Here is a 22,459-nt window from a genome sequence, read left to right as displayed (position 1 = left end):
TGGGCTAAACTGGGCAAAATTTATATTAAAAGCCACTTATTTCCAGCACTCAGGAAGTTGATAGCATTCCAGTCTTCATTATAGAGCTGAGCCCTACTGCCATTCTTGCAGCTGGAAGCAGCATGATGCAAAGCTGCTGTGCCAAATACACTGCTGCCAGTCTCAGAACCTCATTCCAGTTGATGGGAAGGTGCTAAGCAAGCCAAATGTTGTATGTTCTTTTATAAAGAGGTGCAGTAAAGATGTGTTGGCCAGACCTTTGCTGCAAGCAGTTCGGCAGTACAGCCAATGCCAATAGTAGTAAGCCTTTTCTGGGAGCATCCATACAAACTTGAAAATTTCTTCTGGGATACAGGTATAATTTCTTTTTTCTTTAAAAAGGATAAAATGAAATCTTCTGCAGAGATTTTAGGCAAAAAGATTTTAATTGATGAAATTTCATAATGAAAACTCAAAACCTAGAAGAGAAGTGCCCAATACCTGGTCTTCAGTTGTGTTACCTGAAGATTATGGAGAGGACTTTGGCAGTGCTGCTAATAGTGTTCTAGCAGACTTATGTGGAGGTTAGGCATTATGAACCCGAGTTTGTGACCCAGCTTCAGGATGTCTTTCTCCTGAATCTCCTTTTCCTCTGGGAAGGAAAGCTTGCTGTAGCATGCTTAGAAAATTGTTATAAATGAAATACAAAAAAAAAAAGCTGTCTCATACAGCTTTTATGGACGAATCTCATATTGACAGGAAGTCCCTCTTGCTGAATTCCTCTGAATCTCTTTCTATAAGCTTGCACCTTCATTGCTGGAGACCTGAATGCTAAGGTCCCAGCTTCCTGGTTGAATTAATACTGCCTCTTACTCATTTTACTTTGTTCTCGGGGAGCATGCTGAGAGAAAATTTAAGAAAACTAGCATAGAATTTCCTTCTGTTGGCTGGATTATACAAGCATTTCATTCAACTGTTGACATCAATTGATGTAGCTAAGAATTAGAAGGCCATTTCACTGTATGCAGGATTCTTGTGTTGAGTGATGAAGAGGAGGATATTTGCATGCTTGGTTCATGTAGGACCATGTGAGATCTTTTGGAAAACTAAAGGAGCCAGATCTATCAGCATCTGTACCGCTTGTAGATGTAAGAGGTGAGCGTATGTCAGCATCATTTCTGCATCTTAAATTCATTGCCAGTGGAGCTAGGTGGCATGTGTTAGAGTGTACAACAATGTGTAGGCAGTCTAGAAGATTAGTGGATTAGTATTCAAGTGTGAAATCAGGAGCACTGTAAAGTGATGGTGTAGAAACCCTGCAAAGAGCAGACTTGGCAGGATTTGGCTTGCAATGCCAGAACGCATTCCCTAGGTTGAATTGTGCAGTCTTATCCTGCAGGATTTACCTGGTGCTGTGGATTTAGCTAGGCTGAAGCAAACAAGGAGAGAAGGACTTTACCTATTTACCATTTGTGTAAGTTGATCACTGCTGTAAGCAAAAATATATGAGTAAGATTATACTAATGGTATTCCCTGTACCTATACCGTGTAGTCTCTTAAGGGGAATTAGCTTGCTGTGTGTTTGTAAATTTTACAGATTGTAGTACTGAAACTACCAGAGCCTACCTCTGGCAACTGGTGCTTATGATTAGAGCTGCCAAATACAGCAAAACATGTATTGCAAACATTAATTTGAATTCTGAACAGCTGTTTGATTCATGTTCGTGTACCTCTGTTGTTCACTGTTTGCAAGCATTCATGCAAATGGTTTTTTGTCTGCATTAATGCAGTTCCTTATGTGAACAGTCATTTTCACAAGCAAGTAATATTCTTTGTGTGAGTGATGATGTCACTGTAGGTGCTTTTGGGTTTGACTACCCCCCCCCCCCAAATTTAAAACTGTCAGTTACACAAAGAGAAGAATAATTCAGTGCATTGTAGGGAGCCAAGCAACCACCTTGATTTGTTCACAACCATCTCTGCTGCTGACATTCATTTAGCAGGTAAGAAAAATGTCTTTTAAAAAATGAAGCTTTGCAGGCTAAGAAAAAGACTTAAATTAAAAGAGTATTAATCACAACAAAAAACCCAAACATCTTGACTTGTGAGCATCAATATTCGTGATTTGACTGTAAAATTATTTGCCAAGTCACCCTAGAATGTTATAGTACATGCTGACTGGCCAGTGGGTGGGAGTCGTTTGTGATGAGTACTTTGCAGTAATGTTTTATGTGTAACATCTGTTTTCTGCGTTCTCCAGTTCAGTTTGCAGTCATTTGAATAGAATTTTTTTATGTTCAAAAGTGAATCTGTGTTGCTGCTACAGACTTTAAATTTTTTTGTACTTTCAGTTGATACAGAAAGTTTACTTTAAATTCTTTTGTACTTTCATTTGAGGGAAATGCAGTGTGACACATAGGACAGTTATTTATTGAATGCCCACCTTTGATGTTTATTTTTTGGTTTATTTTCAGATAAGAATTTTTATTCAGGTAGATTTTATCATGAAATATGGTCAGGTCTCAAGAGGAAATTAGTACAAAATAAGGTTTCATAAATAAGCCAAAGAGTTAAGTAGTTGGATTTCTTATACCCTGTCTCCCAGCCCCCTCCACTCCAATGTCAATGTGTTCTTGAGCTCTTTTCCCGCTTGATTTTTCCGTAGCTTTAGTCAATAACTGATTTCTATAGTGAGGCTTTTCTCTAAATCATGAGGACATATATTTTGAATAGGGTTCTGTTTTATTATTTCATATCTTTTTTTAATGGTTACTGCATATGGTACATGCTTGATGTTTATTTCTTCACAGGTCTGCTCCATATTTGTTCAGTGTCCCAGATGATATTGTATGACCTGTATACTATAGCACCAAATTTTGGAAAACATTTATTGAAAATTTTGGTTAGGATGAAAAAATTGTTGGATTGTTCTTTGTGACTTGTCCTGGTTTTGCCTGGGACAGAGTTCATATTCTTCTTAGTAGCTGGGTCAGTGCTGTGTTTTTCAGATTCAGTATGAAAATGATATTGACAACACCCTGATGATTTGGTTCTTGCTAAGTGGTCCTTGCTTCAAGTCAAGGACTTCTCAGTGTCTTACCCTCTACCAGTGAGGAGCTGCACAAGGAGCCTGGGGGGCATGGTCAGGGCAGCTGACCCAGATTGGCCAAAGGGATATTTTATAGCATAGAATATCATGCCCACTATATAAACTGTCCATGGGTGTCAGTGAGACACTGAGGATATGGCAGCTTATGTTAGGTTTTGTAGAACAAGTTTGGCAGCGTATATTACCACAGTATCATAAGAAAAATTTTCGCCTGGGAGCACAGGAATGCACTGTCACCTGTCCACTCACTCAGTAATCCTAACATCACTCTTTTTAGGCCTTTCACTGGGATTTGGCGATACCTGCTATCTAAAGAAGATATCTAAAGGTCTTCTGCAATAAGATTGTTAACTAAGATTCTCTAAAATTTCCAGCTTTTTTAGGTACTAGAGAAAGTCAAACCAGCCAGGCTTTTTATATTATTTTACTTTGTAGGTTCCAGATAGTACTGTGACAGTGTGAAATACATCTCCCACATTTACATGGAATTTTTATCTTCTAGTAATACCATATTGCCTCTGAAATTTTTAAATATCGGGTGCCTGCCAGGTATCTGGCATCGTAGGAAGGCAAAGCCTGTTGCCATGGAGCTTTGAGGACTTGCTTCCCCAGTCAGTATACCTACAGCTAGAGAACTGGCTAAATGATCTCATTGTAGGAGTAGTTTCATCAGGGTGGAGGAAAACTAGGAAGTGAAGGAGTAAAAAATGGATGGGGGTGTTTAGGAGAGATATATCCTTCTCACAGCCCATAGCCATCACATGCTTCTGCTGTGTCAAGTTGTCGCTTTCTTGAAGAGTCCTTAACTGTATGAGGCAATTGGTGTTTGACCTAGAGCTCATAGCAATGTGTTAGCTTATTTTCCTTGCTTTAGTACTGTTCCCTCTGCTTCAACTTTGTTTTGCCTTGCTGTGGACTAATGCCACACAAGTATGGCGAGAAGGATGGCAGAGGATGATGTATCTCGTCACTGTGCAAGGATTTTTTTTTGTTGTGAAGGATATATCTACAAACAGGAAAGATTCCAGTGTCTGCTTGTTCCTTAGTTGTGTGAATTGGAAGGATGCTGCTCCAAATGAACTGTTGCTACTACACAGCTGTTTAGTAATTGTCTGGAAATGTCTGTTTCTAATTGAACCTTTCAAGCCAACTTTCGTCCTTTTTAACACAATGGATGATATAGCAGATCTCTTCACTGTAGCTGACAGTTACTTTTCAGACTCTGAAGGCTGAACATCATTGGTGCCTTAGTGGAAGTCCAAGAATATTAATTGACCATCCATTTGTTTTTCTTAATCATGTGCTGTTGTTTGGTCCCTATAGTCAGACATGGACTTCTGTGTTCTGCATTCTATACCTATATACATTTGCTAACTTCTTTTCATAATATTGCTGAAGTACTTCTGTGTATTTAAGAGTATTCCCATCCTATATAATAGAAGTCTCACATACCCTAAGTGACTTGTATTAGCAAAATTGTATTGCTCCTTGGTTACATTACCCTTATGATTCCTCCTATCAGTTATGGGACTTATTTATAGTTTTGCTTTCAATTCACGTATTGAAAATTTGACTTGTGTAAGTCTTTGGTGCCTTGTACCATTAGACCTACCTCTAGGGTCTTCTGTTCAAATGGGATTGGATTTGGATTTCTTTGATTCCTCAAAATCTGAATTTACCTATTCAATTGTAGTTATGGTACAGGACATACAGAAAAACTCAGTTGAATTCTCTGTCCTCGTTCCCCAATGGTGCACTTAGGAAGCCTTTAGTGATATCACTAACTTTGTGGCCTCACTGCTATTAGAAGTTTGACTGTTGCTTATTCTTCCACTGGGATATATCACACGCTTTCATAAACAGCATTGGGTTGTGTGTCCCATGCTCATTATGTTCTAGTTCCTGGAGATGTGGATCTTGCTCAGGTACTGCAGGTTGCCTGTGTAAATAAGGCTATCAGATAGCATGCCTTTGCACTACTGTGCAGATGTGCTTTTTTTCTGAAGTATATTGGCTTATGGAGTGGCATCTGTTAATACAGATGTTATTCTAAAGGGATCTCCTGCTGGTACATAGTGTGTACAAACAGCTTTAGACACTCTTTAATCTCTCTCTGTGGTAGCCAAGCTCTTGAGTAATGGAAGTGTCTCCTTCCCCTATGTTACATATTCCTGGGGAGACTTGATTACAGAGAGATTAGAATCAACAGATCTCAAGAAAGTGGCAACACCTAAATTTGATCCCAACTACTTTGTCAAACAACCTTCTCAGTAGCCTTCCTGGAAGAAATTCAGAACAAAAATCAGGCAACAGTCACACTAAATATGTGTAATGGCTAGCTATGCCTTCTTTGTGTTGTGGTGATACTCAGGTTCTGCAGTACCCTGTACCTCCTATACCTTATCTTGATCAGCTAGTGATGTAGAGCTAACCTGTGTCATTTCCAGGAATCCTAAAACCCATTTGTTTTGGTTCATTATACAAATTATCTTAATGAAATGGCTTTGCTGCTGCTAGATTGTGGCACTTGTTGCAAATGTAGGCTATGCTGAAACCAGGCAAATTTAAAGTCCTTTGGTATAGAAAATATTTGTTTCTCCTACTTGCTGGGAACAGTTGTGGCTGTTGACACTCTCACTATGTGCAGTGACTTTACTGATGCACAGGATACCATTTAGCCCTCCAGTTGCTATGTGCTTTTACTGGTGGGAGACCGTGTCTGACAAAAGAGCTTTTGTCTGGAAGTCATCTCAGGGTACGAAATGAGCTCTTGCCCTCTGACTGGCTGTGCACTCATGATGATCACAGATACTAGGTTTGCCTTGCAGTGCAGTTATGACTTATGTTCTTTGGACCTGGAACCTCATGACTCCTGTAGCCACAATTTCAATGGGTGCACACATGGATTTGACTTAGGTCTTGCTTGTACGATAAACTCTTTGTCAGCTCATTTCTCACTCTCTTCACTGAAATGTTTGAATGTAAGCATTTTCTTTCTCACACTCCAGCTGCTTCTTTACCCTCTTCTACAGTCAAGCTATAATCCTGTGGATTTGATATTGCAGGCTGTTGCCATGGAAATCATGGTGATTTCACAATTTCAGTGCTGTAAGCACTGCAGGAGACAATGGAAGAGGTGGTTGGCAAGAGATATAGTGAGGATATGGGGGACAATTCAGAGGAGTTGTTTTTAAACCTGTACTTGGGGGGTGATTCTTGATAATTGTGGGGTTTCAGTGTGTGTTTAGTTCTTTTATCTCTTTTTTCTTTTTTGTAAATGTGTTTTTATTCGAGGTTGGTTCATAAAAATGCATTCCTACATTTTTGCAAAGGTTATTACAAAGTGATGCTAAGCTCTCCTTTCCATGTCCTCAGAATAAAAGTACAGTGCTTTCTTTGCAGTTTATAGTAATTCATTTTTGGACAAAAGGGCAAAGGTTGAGATCTAAGCAACTTCTGTTTGAGTCATACATTTAGCCTGACGAAATCCCTTTCAGGAAAACATTTTTTTCATAAATAGTAAAACAAGCTGAGAACATCATGGTGAGCATATGTATTTAAATCAGTCTGTGTGACTGACTGTACGAAACCCTAATATATTTGTTATTTAATTTTTAGTGTGCTCTGCATGCAAACAGTTTTGGTGCTGAAGATCATCTTATGCAGCATCTGTTCTTAGCATTATGTCAGGATTTCCATCTATACTGAAATCTTTCTTTTAGATTAGACACATCCATAAAGGTAGAGTGAAGCTTACTGGAAGAAGTAACTATGTTATAAAATGAATTGAATTGGCAGCTTAACAAGCCAAAGGCAAGTGGCATCAGATGAGACTTTTTGATACTAAAAGCTTAAAAGCATCAAACATCAGCCTTTTTTCCCCAGCTATTTACAGCAGCATTCCACTGATTAGCATAGTCAGAGAGTAGATATTATCTGTAACTTTTAACTTAAGATCTTAGAATTAATTTCAGTCTGCAGTAGGAATTAATCAGTGATGAGAGTGATAGTAACCAATTTTTTAATTAAAGCTAAAGTGTTTTAACCTATCAGATGTTTTAAAATTATCTAAAAATTGCTTTAAAAATATTTTGATCTTTTTCTGCTTGGTATTCCATAAATGGAGATACAAAGATCAGCTGTTATATATGAAAGGGAAACAATGAGGAATGTTCAACATGACTCTGGCTTTGTTGGGCAATGTGATTAGGAAGTCAGGTTCTTAAGGATGGATCTAGTCCTTTGATGCTTGTGTGAATGGAAATAGTCTACTTGTGTGCCAGTACTCATATCTGAATTTCAAAAATTCTAGGCAAGAAACTTCTGAGGAAATGAAAATGACAAAATGAGCCAGAACTGTTTATGCAGGGCCTGGCCTGGAAGGATGCAAAGTGTCTCATACAGCTCTCAAATCTAATTGCAATTGTGGGCATTTGTTAGTACTGAGAATTATATAAATCAGACCTTTAAATCAAAAGAGAGAAGGTTTTTTTTTCTGAACTATATTTATTAAAAAACAGTTTTTGTCATGTAATGTTTCTTGGTGCCAAGTAAGTTTTTAAGTGTTATATGAAGGTCCATTTTTGATGAATTACACTGGAGTATTACGCTTGACCTAAATTTGCTGCATAACTGAATATATATGTATACATGTATGAGATTGGCTGTAGAATTTTCTGCATTGGTAGAATACAGGTAGCATTTACCTTCTGTCTTAAAGTCAGTGTGATGATAAATATAGTGATGATAGGTTGTGGGTTTTTTGATTCCTTCTTGGAAAATTTGTTTAAAACTCTTAGTTAAGGAGCCATTTAGCTGCAGGTAATAGTGTCTGACTGATAGGTGAACTCTTTAATGGTAAATGAATGGGGAGACCTGCATGGTAGGTGCATGTTTCAGTGCCTCATTGCCTCTATTCCTGTTACAGGTGCATGGTGACAGCATCGCAGCAATGAGTGGAATTTTAAAGAGGAAGTTTGAAGAAGTTGGTGGAACCTCACCCTGCTCATGTGTGTGGGAATCAGATGATGATGTTTCCAGCAGTGAAAGTGCTGACAGTGGAAGTAATGTCCATCCATCTGCTTCTAATCATTTTACTCGTAAGTACTAAAGGGGTGTGTAAGGCATGATCCTATGTCTTCTACAAGCTAAGAAAGGTTCATTTTACTTGTTAGAAATACAGTGAAAGCTTTCTGCTTTTTTTTTCAGTATTTTATCTGTTTTATTATGTTTAAATGCTGGCACTGTGAGGAAGTACTTATTTTTAAAAAAATAACTATTTCCTCTGGTAATTATTTCTGTGAAAATTTTAATGTCAGAGTGAGTTTTAGAGGAAATTCCATGTTTGTGCTCTATCATTCGCATCTAGTTAGTATGACATGTTTTAAGCATATAGGAGAATGTCTTCCATTTTGGGTGATGATTTGGGAGAAGAATATTGGCAGTAATGTGAAATGAACGTGCCTTTTTCAGAATAAAAGATAGAAGTCTGCATGCATGCATACACATGCAGGTATGCATATATTTATAATGTGAGAAAAGCATAACTATGTATGTTATGCTTTTGTGTATGTGCTTTTTCAAGTGACGCATGTGTACATGTGCTTCTGTACATATCTATGCACACATGCAGTAATTGTGCTAATGACATACAGAAGCCTTGAGTGATATTTTAAATGAAAAGTCTGTGACAGAATGCCACAGAACTGAAGAGTGAGAAACTACAGGGTTTTATACATATTTTTGACTAGGGTCTCAGCTATGGTAACAGAAGAAATGTATTTGTCTCTGTCCCACCGAGGCTTACGGACTTGTGTGAATCAGGTACTCTTCTAATAAGAACCCTGCAGTAAAACAAATAAGTCATGCTGTTCTTTTTAAGGAGATTTGAATTGTGAGTTTTTTCCTTTGTTCCTTGTAAAAAAAGTTTATTATTTCACTAATGGGTTGTTTGCTGGTCATTTTACTGGAATCAGGATTTCACTTTGGTTTTAATTCCTAAACTCATGGTTAGGGAAGTTAACAGGCAAATTTTGCCGTCTCTGTCTTAGGTGCAGCTGGAAGTTTCTCTGTGTATATGCCAGTTAAACTTCAGTAGGCTGCTGAAGCATGTTACACACCAAGTATGCTCACCCTCCCATTAAATGTAATACTTAAGCAGGGTGGGAATGTGGGTGTGGTGTGAGCATCTGAAGTTGTTTAGCAGGTCTGGAAATTCCTAGATGCTCTCATGATAAAACAGTTTATTTAAGGCAATTCTAGGAAAGCATAGGGAATCCAAGTACCTGTTTGCTCTCTATTCAAAATATGGGTACCTAGTTGTCTGGAAAGAATATATTAAAGGTTCAGAGGGACAATATGCCAGAGGAAACCAGCTGAAACAAAAAGAACTCCCTTAAATTTCTCCATAAAACTTAATTCAAGGCTTCTGCGATGGTTATTTTAAGATCTGAGTACTTCCACATCGCTGCTTTTCATGTTACTTGCAGTTCAGCTAATCAGTTTCCTCACCTGCAGTGAGGCCAGTCCAGTAACAGTCCTGTGTATTATGACTATTTTCTTTTCAGCAGGGTGATCTCTACTTGAAGGGCAAGTGTTTGCAGTAAGGCAGCCCTGTCAGTTAGTAATTATGAAGTGTCAAGTGGTTCCAATAAAAGGCAGGAAGAGCCCTGGAATTGAAGTTGGTATATGCTTTAGCTCTTGGTTATGGAGAGGGGAAGATTCTTGTAACCTGTCTTAGTCAGGAGTAGAGTTATATTTTACAGAGTTTCATGTCATAGGGGAAAAGCCTGAGATAATGTTTGGAATGGAACTGAACTCTCTTGTATGGGGCAGAGGTCTGCAGATAGAAGTCTTTTTCTGAACAGTATTTGTAGGAGACAGAAACTAATGGCAACATAGATTTTTTAAGTGGTTTTTGTCAGCTTAAAAATACCAAAAATGGGATCTCAGCAATGCTGACAACATTGACCAAAAGCCCCTCCAGGCTATCTAAGATGTGTGATCAGAGAAATTCAGTTGCCTTATAGCATAAGCTTGCACTGTTTTGAGATGAGTGTGTTTGCTGTTAATGTAGCCAGTGTGTAGAGCAGGAGTAATAGCAATAAATGCTATTACTCTCCAGACTCCGAACAGATTATTAAAAACAATAATAATGCCTATTGTTATAATATTTTTGTTAGATTTGGAAACTTGTAGACTCCCTGGTTAAATTCATAGAAATATCTCCAGCACAAAAACCTGAGCCTGCAGACATTTTCCATTGCTCTGTTGTTATGTCATGACTGACTTCAGTTTTTACAGTTTCTATGACAACTGTGATTTTTTTGATTGGTAAAGAATCAAGCACTAAAGGATTTTCTGGAGCTGTAAAGTATTTTTCCATCAAAGGAGAAGAGTGAAAATATCAAGATGCTTTCCACTAATCAGTATTGAAATTGAATTGCTGTCTAAATGTAGATACCTGTTTGTGGCAGGCTCCATATACACTAATTTTTCAAACAGAACGGATGAGAAAATAGCCCTGTTACAGTTGCCAAATAATTATCTGGAAAATTAATGATAATTTATGCTTACAATTTAAGACATTCGTATTTTTCAAATCATGTAGGTAGTGACATTCCCAGGTTAACCCTTAGAGAAAGATACTTATAAGACATGGTTCAAAGCAACACAACTGGATTATTTTCTGAGATTCTTAGGCAATTTTTGTGAGTCATCAGCAAAATGGTACTTGGGAACTAATGATGAAATTACATTAGATGGGTGTGGGAAAAAAAAGAGATTAACAGAATGCACAAGTGAACAGTTTGTGGTTACTGGGGAAATACAGAGAGGAGCTAATACAGAGCTCATCAGGGTGGGAAGAGAGCTTGTGGACTATGTCATATGTGAAGGAAAAGAGAAATAGGTTCCCCAAGCTGAGGAGCTTGACAAGCAACAGGGTGTTTTTCAGTAAGAGCAGGAAAGCAGTGGTAACAGATTTTACTTGGTAAATATGTCAGCTTGCAGAAAGGGCTACAGATTGGCTAGCTCAAAACTGGGAAAAGGAGGGGGGGCTAATGAACAGAATGAGAACGAGCCAGCTTATCAAGATCAAAGGAATTTAATGCTCCAGGAGTTTGCAAATTCTTAGTCATTGAAAGTGACTCATCCTCTTTCACTACATTGATGTATATGGAACATATTTAAAAAACAAATTAGAAAATTACTGGGAAATGTTGATTTTGATTCTACAGCACATCTGTGTCTGTATCTGTGCTGCATTTATTAGAGAAAAGCACCTTGCACTCAGAACATATGTATAAGGCTTGGTCTGTATTCAGGAGTGTGCACTGTCAGCAGCTCTGGAACCATCTTTTGCCAGCAATTCTTAGTTCAGAATGATGCTAACACAATGTATGGGATTCTATTTGCTGATCGAATATTGTCTGTGAGATTGGATAAAAATTAAACATGATGGTTAGATATTGTCCTTGATTTGTTCTACACAATTAAAACTATACCAGATCTTATCTTAGCCTCTGGTTTTAGACTTTTTATAGCAGCTGCTCTTTCTAGATGCTATTGCAATATGCAAAATAATTTTAATAACTTTACAGTCTCATTTATAAAGTCAAAGAATTTGAAGTTTCTTTTTTCTCTCACCAGTGATGCATGTAATTTTAGAAATGCAAAATCTAATCAGGGATGAACATGCCTAAGCTCACAGTTTTTCAAATTATTTCAGAAGTTTTGTTTTTCCAGTTAACTTCTAGCTTGAGCTAGTCTCAGCTAAAATCCTTCTCTGGAAAAATGATAAGATTGGGAAGTAGGTGACTTTTATTTTAGTGAAGACTTGCTCCATGGTCTTTGTCAAATAAGATCAGAATTTTAAAATGTTGTTTCTAAGGGTAAAAAAGCCTGAAGGTGTCTTGGGTACTAAAAGTAGCTGTCCCTTTTTCAGGTACAAGGAGGCATTATGACAACATTTGGATACCAGTGAAAGCTGTGGGTGGCCCAATACCATTACACTAGCTTCTGTAGGGAAATAATTGGTGAATCAAATCACAAAGAAGGGAAAAATTGATTTTTCTGTTACCAGTTTATAACTATGAATAGATTCATTTTTGTCTGAAAAAAAGTTTCATGCTTGCTTTCTCCTGACTTCTGTATCCTAATGCTCACTTTTATTACTAGTGAGAGTCCCAGTGGCCTTCAGCAGCTTTCTTTGAAGTGCTTTATGTGCTCTTACAAAGCAAATGAAGCCTCAGAAAGTTTATTGCTATATCCTCTCTCCTCATCTAGTGCTGTGATCAGTACATATTCTTCATTTCGTACTAGTTTAAAATGTTTCCTAACCAGTCTGTGTAAAGAGGGTTTTAAAGATGTTTTGAAATTTAAAGCCAAGTTAGATTCAGTGCTTTTGACAGAATATGTTGTCTTAGTGACCAGGTTGGACGGGGGAGACCCTGAGCAGCCTCATCCTCATAGGTGGCATCCCTGCCCAGGAGTGGGAGGTTGAAACTAGATGGTCTTTAAGGCCCCTTCCAAACCAAACCATTCTGTGATGGTCCATTACAGTGACCTTTATAACTAATTTCAGGCTGGAGCACCCTCAATGCAGGTGCCATTGTGCAGTTTTCTCCTTACTGAACATTGCTCCTCTGTTCTTTGCTCTGATTTAGCTAAGCACTAACTTAGCAATAGGGATGACTGAGGGGAGTTAACTCCAACGTAAAAGCACAGATTCTGTTGGTAGTAAATCTTCCAAAGGAAGTTCCTTCCAGGGACTTGTGCCTGCTCAAAGGTTTTTCATCTATCAGTTGATACAGCTGTGGCTTGTATGAACATGCTGAGCTTAAGTCTCTAGCAGTGAGCTGGGAACAGCCTTCTCTGGCATTTGGCTTGGTTGGTCTTTTTGTGTTTTTTTTTGTTTTTAATAGACTAGCAGTTCTACCTGCAAAGCAGAGTTAACAACCAGATGAACTTAGTATTTTATCTTGGCTCTTCATAATGAAACCATTCTAATGCTTACAAGAAAGATGCAACTATATTTTATCTCTGTTTGCAGTCTTACCAGCCTTCGGTGGTCGAGTTTTATATTCTGATTTTTCTTATATCATTTGTATTGTACTAGGACTTTTGGCTCTACTAGGGACCTGGACCTCCTTAAGATGAAAGCCTGTATCTATATACAGAAAATACAGACTGATTTTCTCCAGTATAAGACAGTAAATGCATGTACTTGCTGTCTTATAAACTGCAGGGAGAAATGAATCCATGGAAATTACTGACCCAAGGGTAAAGATTTCATGAATTTTGATTGAAACATTAGGGGAAAAGGAAAGTATTCTGCTTGCTGGAGACTGTATTGACTTCTTCCTTTCTTCTTCCTCTGTACACCAGCCCCATCTCCCATGTGTGTTTTACTCATACTGAGATGTCCTGGTGCCCAGGGCAGTCCCCTGGTATGCACTGAGTGTGAAGGTGTTTTTAAGGTCCTGATCCTTACAGGAATATAAAAAAATTGAGTCTCAGTCTTCTCCCTCCTACTGTAGTGATGCAGTTGGGAGACTATAAACGAGCTATCATTTCTTTAGAATTTGCCAATTCAGTGACTTCAAAACAGTTACATTAATTGTTTGATTCTAAAGCTTTCACGAGCTGTCTCTGCCCCGTGGCAGTTTGTCTGTTTGGCTTCCCAGCAGTCTTGCTGTGGTGTCCTGTGTTTATCTACCTGTTCATCTGTCTGTTTTGAGCTTTCAAGAATTTAAAGCAAGTGAGGGGATATGATTCTTCATAGATGGTATTCAAGAATAATGATCATCATTATTTTGTTCACTAAATAAACAGCATTTTTGGTGTTCTGACTCTGTGACTACTGATGCTACCCTACCACAATGTATTAGTAGTGCTAATAGCATTAAGGCATATGGGCAGTGTCCAGCCCTCAAAGTTTATATTTTAGAGTTTTTATAATACCTGTAGCAAAAAAACCCCTCAAAAAACCCAAAACCAACAAAAAAATCCTACCAACCAAAAAGGAAAAACCAAACCAAACAAACAAAAAAAAATCAAACAGAAAAACCAAACAAAAAAGGAGAGAAGATAAGCAGCTCATTTAGTCTGAACTTACGTAATAGTGATATGACTGTTCTGAAGGGGAAAACCAGTTAGCAGTTATCAAGGACGTTGGCTTGTAGTCCTGTTATTTCCCAGTTCACTATCAAAGACAATTAAGACTCTTTTTGTAATGTGGAGTCTTTTGTATTTTAATGAATTCATCATCAACTATGTATGCCCCAGAGTAATAGTGGTGAGAAAGGAAGTTTCACCATCAAAGTGATTGAAGACTCAATGACTTCATCCCAAGTGAGGTTTCAACTGTTATTATCCATGGCTCCTTGTTACATGGTTCGTTTTCACTGGGTGCTTGTGTGCAAAATAATAATGTGCCAAGCCATTAACCCCCGTTTGGAGTGAAGGTACTGAATACACTGTCACAGGACTTGCTCTGAAGCTTAACTTAATGTTAGTGCTTGTTGAATTTCAACTAACTTGTTGAGTTACTGATGTTTTAGTGAATTGCTCTGTATAAATATGTTTTGTATTTGCAACTTCTTGTAAAGTTGTTTATCTCCGTTTTGGAAAATTCAGGATTTAGATACAGACAAAGAACAGATTTCTTAGTACAGAAAAGCAGGTTTTGTGTGTTGTCAACTGGTTATCTGAGTATTTTATTTAGACAGGGATATTAGGAGATGCTTTTGAAAATGTTTAAGCAGTGTTGTTTGCAACTAAACTAATGTCAATTCCAGACTCTTTCTTGTTTTAATTGAGGTATGACTGCTAGCAAAGAAAGCAGGCATAGGCAGTGGTCATCTGTAGAGCAATAGTTCAGCAGTGGTTACTATGGCAACCATAGGTGACCTACATTTTACCAAAAAGTGATCATGGTTTTTTTTTTAATGGAGCATACCCATTGACTTCTATTAGTATTTTTGATCTTTTACGCATTGTTTTACTTAAATAGTATTCTTAGTTTTGAGTGATTAGTGTGAAATGGACGTAAAAAGTTTTGGAGCAGAGATACCATTTCATTGTTACACTACTATTTAAAATTAGTAGAAATTTTTACCTTTGCTGTTATGTCCAACTGAATGTTCTTAGGAAGAAGGTAACACTATTTAAGTAGTTACAGTTGCATTAAAATAATGTATTATTTGTATGCCCATCAGTGTGTGGTTTATAATGGCTTGCAGTAGAAAGACTTGTTGTGAATTTATCTATTACACTAACATCACAAGTCAGTAGGCCATGGTATGAATAAAGCTACCTAAACTTTGGACTTTGAATAAGCATCAAAAATGCTTTTGGCTGTAGTAAATTCATCTTGTCACTGCCTTTAAGGAAGTGAGAATTTTCTCAAAAAATGGGGCTCTTCTGCGGACAGACAGAAGAGCAGCTAGGAGAGATGACAAAATGTGACATTTCAGATAAAAAATTGAGTTGGCATTTTAAATATACCTTTCTCACAATGAGATTAATACAGAAGAGTAGGTGCTGGGTCAGAGCATGTGCCCAAGGAAGTCATTAAATGTTGTGACTTGTCTAGAATTTTGGCATGCAGATGAGCCAGGCCTGAATTTTCATGAAACGTCGTTGGGGTGACTTTGGTAGTGTTTAGATAAATAAAATGTTCTACTTTGAATTGTTTATTGTGCTTTGTAGTGTGAAGGAATCTTTAGTTTCACATAAATGAATGACAGAGAAATTGACAATAGGGGCTTTTGAGACCGGATTTTATTTTTCATAAGTTAATGGATCGCCTGCTAATTACTAAAACCCTGTCATAGCCATGAGAGTCTATCATGGCATTTTGTGGAACTACTAAGGGCTGAGGTGAATCTATTCAGATCCATTTTTTGCAGTCCTTCCTCACTGTTCCCATGTGCAACATCATATGTATCCTGGAGCTGATAATGGAACCACCTCCCTATGTCTCCTATATTTTCCATTTTCTCTTCCCTGCCCACACGTCTTTTGTAGCCTGTTTATTGCTTTGAAGTTTATGCAGCCCACTCAGGTTCATCCATACTGCACAGCATGCTTTGCACCAGCACTTCAGTCATGTGTTATTATATTAGCTATAGACTCATTTGTTTGCATAACTCAGAAAAGAAAATGTTTTTTGTTTGTTACCTTCTTTCCTGCTTCAGAAAGCTGGAGTTGGATGCTCTATGTCCATCTGTGTACACTCTGATACATGCAAACAGCAGCAGTAGTTGGCATTTTAAAGTAGTATTGGCAAGAAATATTAATTACTTGTGTGAAACAACCAGTACTAAATGCTTTTGGGAGTTGATGTAGTTTGCCTTTATGATGCCGAATTTAATTATCACCTACACTTCCTGTATCATGATCAAAAACTATTCTTCCTCAAATCATTTTGATCTTAAAAATTCTTACCTATCCCTTAAGCAGAATGTTACAAGAGCAAGCATTGCAGCCCTGATTCTCAAAATCATGGCTAACACAGTTTGTAAGAGCTGTATGCCCAGAGAACTGTGGCCTGTGCTGAAGGAGGATATGAAAATCACCAGAGGTCTAACTGGAGTCTGTACCAAAGCTAAGACCAACTAAGTTAGGATTCCTGCATTATTTTAATGCCAGATCACAAGTGTTGGGGGCAGAATGGAAAGGGACACTGTGCTGATTTTGGCTGGGTTAGTTATTTTTCTGCACAGCAGCTGGTAGGGGGCTGTGTTTTGGATTGTGCTGAGCACAGGTTGGTAATACAGAGATGTTTTGTTATTGCTGAGCAGGGCTTGCTCTGAGCCAGGGCCCTTTCTGCTCCTTGTACGGCCACACTGGAGAGGGGGCTGGGGGTGCCTGGGAGACACAGCTGGGACAGGGGACCCCAACTGACCCAAGGGACATTCCAGACCATGTGACATCATGCTCAGCATAGAAACTGGGGGGAAAAAGAGGAAAGGGGGAGGACATCTGGAGAGCTGGTGTTTGTCTTCCCAAGTAACCTTTCCTGTGATGGGGTCTTGCTCTCTTGGAGGTGGCTGAGCCTGCCTATCCATGGGAAGCAGTGAATTAATTCCTTTTTTTGCTCTGCTTGTATGTGTGGCCTTTGCTTTCCCTGTTAAACCCATGAATTTTCCAGCTTTTACCTTTTGATTCTCCTCACAGTCCTGCTGGTGGGGCAGCGGGCGAGTGGCTGCCCAAAGCTTGGCTGCTGGCTGGGGTTAAACCATGACACAAACAGGCATCTCTGATGGCAAAGCTGCTGTCACTGCCTTGTGCCATCAGCCCCTTCTCGCTATGTGATGACCACAGTTTTGCAGTCTGGATTAAATGTTAGTTTGTTTTTAGTTTTGCTTTTCCAAAAACTATATCCAAAAACGTATTTTAGAAAGATATCCAACCTCACTTTAAGGGCTTCAACAGATGGCAAGTCTGTCACCTGCCATGGTAAGCAGGATTAATGTTTAATTGTCCTTGCAATTACTGAATTTTGCCCTGCTCAGTGAAATACAGGAAGGTTTTCAGACTCCCTGATGTGTCAGAGCAGAAATACCTCATGTGTACAAGAAATTGAATGTGCATACTGGCTGTATGATCATTTATTTTTTATATATCAATATGCTCTTCTGAATTTTTTCACCCTGATATGGTAACCTGGCTTCATTGCAAATAAACAGAATTTTCTGTTTATTCTGTGAGCTTGCACGTGGCATCACTTCATTTTTGATAGAAATTCTAAGACTTTGTTGGTATCGTTTTAACAGTAATGAGACATGAATTCCATTTTTTAAAGGACAGATTAAGGAAATGTCTACAGACTGAAAACATGATTTCAGAAGTCTAAAAATCTCCTGAGAGAAACTGGCATTCTTTGAGATCACAAGGTCAGTAGTACAGTAGCAGTTATTCATGTGCATATATCTCTACAGTTATACAAGTCCAGTTTCATTTTGTACCATTTGATGGTACAAAACATGATGCTATATTTTACATCTCTGCAGGGATTTTGATTAGCACTTTTAGAAGAACATGAGTTTAAAAAAAAACCATTTTCCACCTTTGTGTTTAAAAATGCTTAAAATTCATGCTGAAACCTATTGGATCAGCATACATCAGCAACTTCCAGTGAAATTAGATTTATGCAGGTAAAATGTTCCTAACTTATTGTCTGTATTTGTAAATAAATTATTATTGTATATTTACATCCTTTGTCACTTGCTTGCAAAACTATCTGCTGTTTAAAATTTTGGAAAGAGAAACACCAAGTTTTCTGAAGAGGTACTTTCAAGGCTTTTATTTTAATTGTCACATCATGATGTGATTTATTTTTTCCAGAGACTGGAAGTAAGGGATATTATTTATTCAGCTACAAAGAGCTGGCCAACACATCTCAAGTAGTAAGTCTTCAGAGAACTGTGTGTAATCAGTAAAATACTTTAATAATGTTGCAAAGTAACTTAAAATGCTTGGCAGCAAGAAAACGATGATAGCAACTTCTCTTGGTTAACTAATTCATAATTTCATGTAAGCTTTACTGGGATACTGGAAAATGGGTATTTATCTTTGTTTGTTATTAGAGTATTATTTTTAAATGTTGCATATACTGATAAAGGAAAAATCAGAAAGCACGACTGTAGGTAGCCTTTCTTCTGAAGGGTTTGTTTTATTTAGGAGTTAACCATGGTGCAGACATTAAACCTGTCTGGGTTTTGTGGTTTCTAAGTGTGACAATTTGTCATATTGTTCTGATTTGAGATGTGGAGGAAGGAAAGGAGTTCCCACCCCCTCCACACTTCTCCCTCTGGTACTCAAAGTTAGGTTTCTGGTCTGCGTAGGAGATTAGTTGAAAAGGGTTTCTTTTTCTGGGCTTTATTTAGTGAAGAACATAAGTAACCTATCTAATACATGCGATAATAGGATAAATAAAATGATAAAAGAATAGGCATGGTGGGTTTTTTGTTGTTTGCTCACCTTGCTCTTTGTTTTGTGAAGAGCAGTTTTGCTCTATGTGCTCTTTAAACGGCAGGTTAACTGCTGTAGCTAATTCACAGAGATAAGCATATTCCAAAACAAGGTCAAGGTGGGAAAATTAATAATTTAACCTCAAATAGGTGGGACTTTTGAATTTCTCTTTTGTTACAGGGCAGACAAATGATAGAAATGTAAGATGACAAACACAATTTGAAGAAACACGTTTTACCCATATCACATGTAAGAGGAAGGAATTGCTAGTGGACTGCAATTCTGCTTTGATTTTGTTTAGTTGGTTTTTTGTTGGGCTTTTCTTTTTGTTTATTTTAAATATCCAAACACAAGGTCCTTGTCCGCCATTTATCTTTACACCACAATCTCAGGCTAACAACAAAGCCAGGGAAAAGATTACCACCACAACAAAACAAACAGTCTCCCAAACAAAAAAAAACAAACCAAAACCTTTCTACAGGTCTTGAAATGACTCTGCATTCACAAGGTCTGAAGAGTGATGAGGATGAAAAATTTACATGTTCAAATCTCAATCCATTGTTTTAAAATGGGGAGAGTGGACAGACAGCATAAATCACTAATCCAATTGTGCTAGAACAGCTGCCCAGATACAGCAGCTGTGAAATCTGTGCTAGCAACCTGATTAAGTTGTTTTTAACCACTGTGTCATCTAACTTAGCTCTGTGTGTAGTATGAGGGTGTCTGGATTCAGTGGCTGCTTTAAGACATTTTAGCTCTTGGGGATGAAGCCTGATGAGAGTTCCTGTACAAATGCAATGTTTGCAGCCTCTCCAGTGGTGCTGGCTTGGGGCTGGATTGTGCACTTGGCACAGGAGAGATGTGAGACGTACAGAGATTTACCAAAGGCTATAAATTTCTGAAGGGGACAATCACCACTATCACAAATGCAACAGTTTTCCCATGTCAGGATCTATAAAACTGCAGGACAGCTGAACAGAGGATGTTTCAGGAACAAATGATGGCATAGTCTTATTTTTAAAAAGGACATAATTTAATTTTATGTGATGGTGCCTGCATTTCAATGCATAGCATAATAAAGCCTGAACCCTTTGGCTGAGGTCAGCCTATCTACTAGTGTCTTCTTTTAGGAGTAGTTAAGCATATAAAGAAAAAATTCTCTTCCCATAAATACTTTCCATTGGTTAAATTCAAGAGCTTTTAATTTTAAATCGCAATATATGGGAACTTGGAAGATTTCTGTGAGTATAAATTCCCTCATAGCACTTTTTTCCCTAGAAATTAGAAATACAGAATAAAAAGATAAAAAAAACATGACCCATGTTGCAATTGCTGTAAAATTTATGCTGTAGTACTTGGGGTTTGTGTTTTCCTTTCTGCAAGTTTTGTTCAGGTGCCACTATTAGCTAAAAATAAATAAATAACTGTTTACTGAGGATGACACAATCCACTATCCAGAGAGCAAAATTAATTTGTAAGTTTGTACTTCTTACAATGTAAGCTATAGAAATGCATGATTTGTCCATTTCAGGGCTGGGAGACAGTTTAAAAACCCAAAGAAATTCCACCGGAGAAGGTATGTATTATGTAAAGAATAAACACTTTGATAGTATGTCTACCCTTCTGTCTGGTAAGACACAGATTTTTTTGATAGTATGATGTAGTGTTTGAAATGTGACACAGGGAATTCAGAGACTTGCATTCTATCGTCTAGAGTTTCCTTCCTTTGGGAATTTGAAGAATTCATTAAATACATCTGACCAGAGGAGATTAAAGCCCTCTTTCAGCAAGGTGCTTAAGTTGGATTCATGGTTAATCAAAATAATTATATTGGGACCATTGTTTTCTAATATTTGTTCTCACTCAAATGGGGCCTTAAAAAATCAACTGTGTAAAATGGCAGCAGAATAAGTAGTTAAGGATGCTGATGAACAATTTCCAAAAAGCATACTATTCACAATATTTTAAGAATCTCTTTCTTTCTACCTCTATTTCTTCATCACTATCCCTATTATCCTTTTGATTGTTTGAAAAGCATTATAATTCAGTGGTCTGGTTTAGTACTTAAGTAAGTCCTAGACACATTCTTGTTATTTCTAATCCATCAAGAGTACCCAACAGCTCCTTTATTTTCTTTATACCAGTCTAATGAGGTCAGCGAGGTCAGAAGAAACTAGCAAGAAAGGTCAGAGTGGCTTATGCAAGGGTCCTTTTCTGTAGGCTGATATTCAGCATGCTGGGAATGGGTCTGGCTATAGCATTTGCCATCTGCAGTGAAATAATGACATGAGCAATTTGACAAGTAGGCTTCATTATCCTTTCCCACAAAATGTATTTCCACAACTAGAGCAATTAGTAGGGATTATCTTTGAGAGGAGAAATAAATGGTTTTTAACTGCTTCGTGTGTACTCAAATACTGCTAGATGCTTTAAATTTTTCCCATGTGGAGAATTTATTTTGTCTTTTAAATTCAAGTGTCAGGATATCACCCTGTATCAGAAGAAATAGTACTTTCCCATCCACTTACGGATCTAATGTAGAGATAGAATCCTGAAGTTCATATCAGACCTAAATTTCCAGACTTGACACTAAAATTTTCCTTCCCCCCCACCTATTATTGCTGAAAGTGCAAAATACTTTCTTCCTCTAATTGTTTTGACTTGTTCAATGAAACAGGTTCTCTCTAAATGGTGGTCTTGAAACAAGCCTTTTACTTGTAACCACTAAAAGCACAGTTAAGGGATGGGTAACAATAAGATATTAGATTCATTTTTTTAAATTTTATTTTATTTTTTCAAATGGAGACACTAGGTATGGAACAGTTAAACTGCTCAAAGCCCTACAGAAGTCCTCGTTACAAATGGATTTCAGGATGCAACTGGTCATGCAAACTGATTTCACATCTCTACTGCTAGTTCAGTGCTAGCAGCTCAGTAGGTTCGTCTTTTTACAATCCAGAGAAAAGGTTTGAAATACAACCATTAGTTAAAGTATTAATAACACCTTTGTACTGAAAATAAGAGTAGTGTCGTGTTTAATAAGTGCTTGGTATCATATTTGTTGCCAGTTTTTGTTCCTACTGCTCAATTGTATGCAGTCTGGCTATGGCTTGAGAGTCCTCATTGGTTACCCATTGTCTAGTAAAAATTCCTCTACATTTTATTTGACATTTATTATGTGGGCATCTCAGCTTTAGGGTTTGTTTTCTGAAGATTTGACTTAGGCCGGTGACTGGGTGTTGGCTAGAGACCATAGTGTTGGGTATCACTGGCAGATTCACCTTATTTGTATGCATGGAACAGAACAATGGATGTGCAGACAGGCAGGAATTTTCATTTCTGGTTCAGGTTGTATTTGACTCAGCTGTCAGCTTGTCGAATGTTTGGGTTTTG

The 22,459-nt window shown here is 37.8% G+C and overlaps 1 protein-coding gene across 3 annotated transcripts in view; it reads left to right on the top strand.

Annotated features, from left to right (window-relative positions):
* Positions 1-22,459, top strand: part of CSRNP3 (cysteine and serine rich nuclear protein 3) — a 96,307-nt gene that overhangs the window by 22,956 nt on the left and 50,892 nt on the right. For all 3 annotated transcript variants that reach the window (XM_030952932.1, XM_030952931.1, XM_030952930.1), the window contains exon 2: positions 8,016-8,187. In XM_030952932.1, coding sequence (XP_030808792.1) covers positions 8,040-8,187 — 148 coding nt within the window. In that variant the 5' untranslated portion in view covers positions 8,016-8,039. The remainder of the gene's footprint in view (positions 1-8,015; positions 8,188-22,459) is intronic.

The sequence above is a fragment of the Camarhynchus parvulus genome, chromosome 7 (genome assembly GCF_901933205.1).
Source record: "Camarhynchus parvulus chromosome 7, STF_HiC, whole genome shotgun sequence".
Lineage (NCBI taxonomy): Eukaryota > Metazoa > Chordata > Aves > Passeriformes > Thraupidae > Camarhynchus > Camarhynchus parvulus.
Note: the sequence above shows the minus strand (reverse complement) of the source record. Positions and strands in the feature narration are given on the sequence as shown.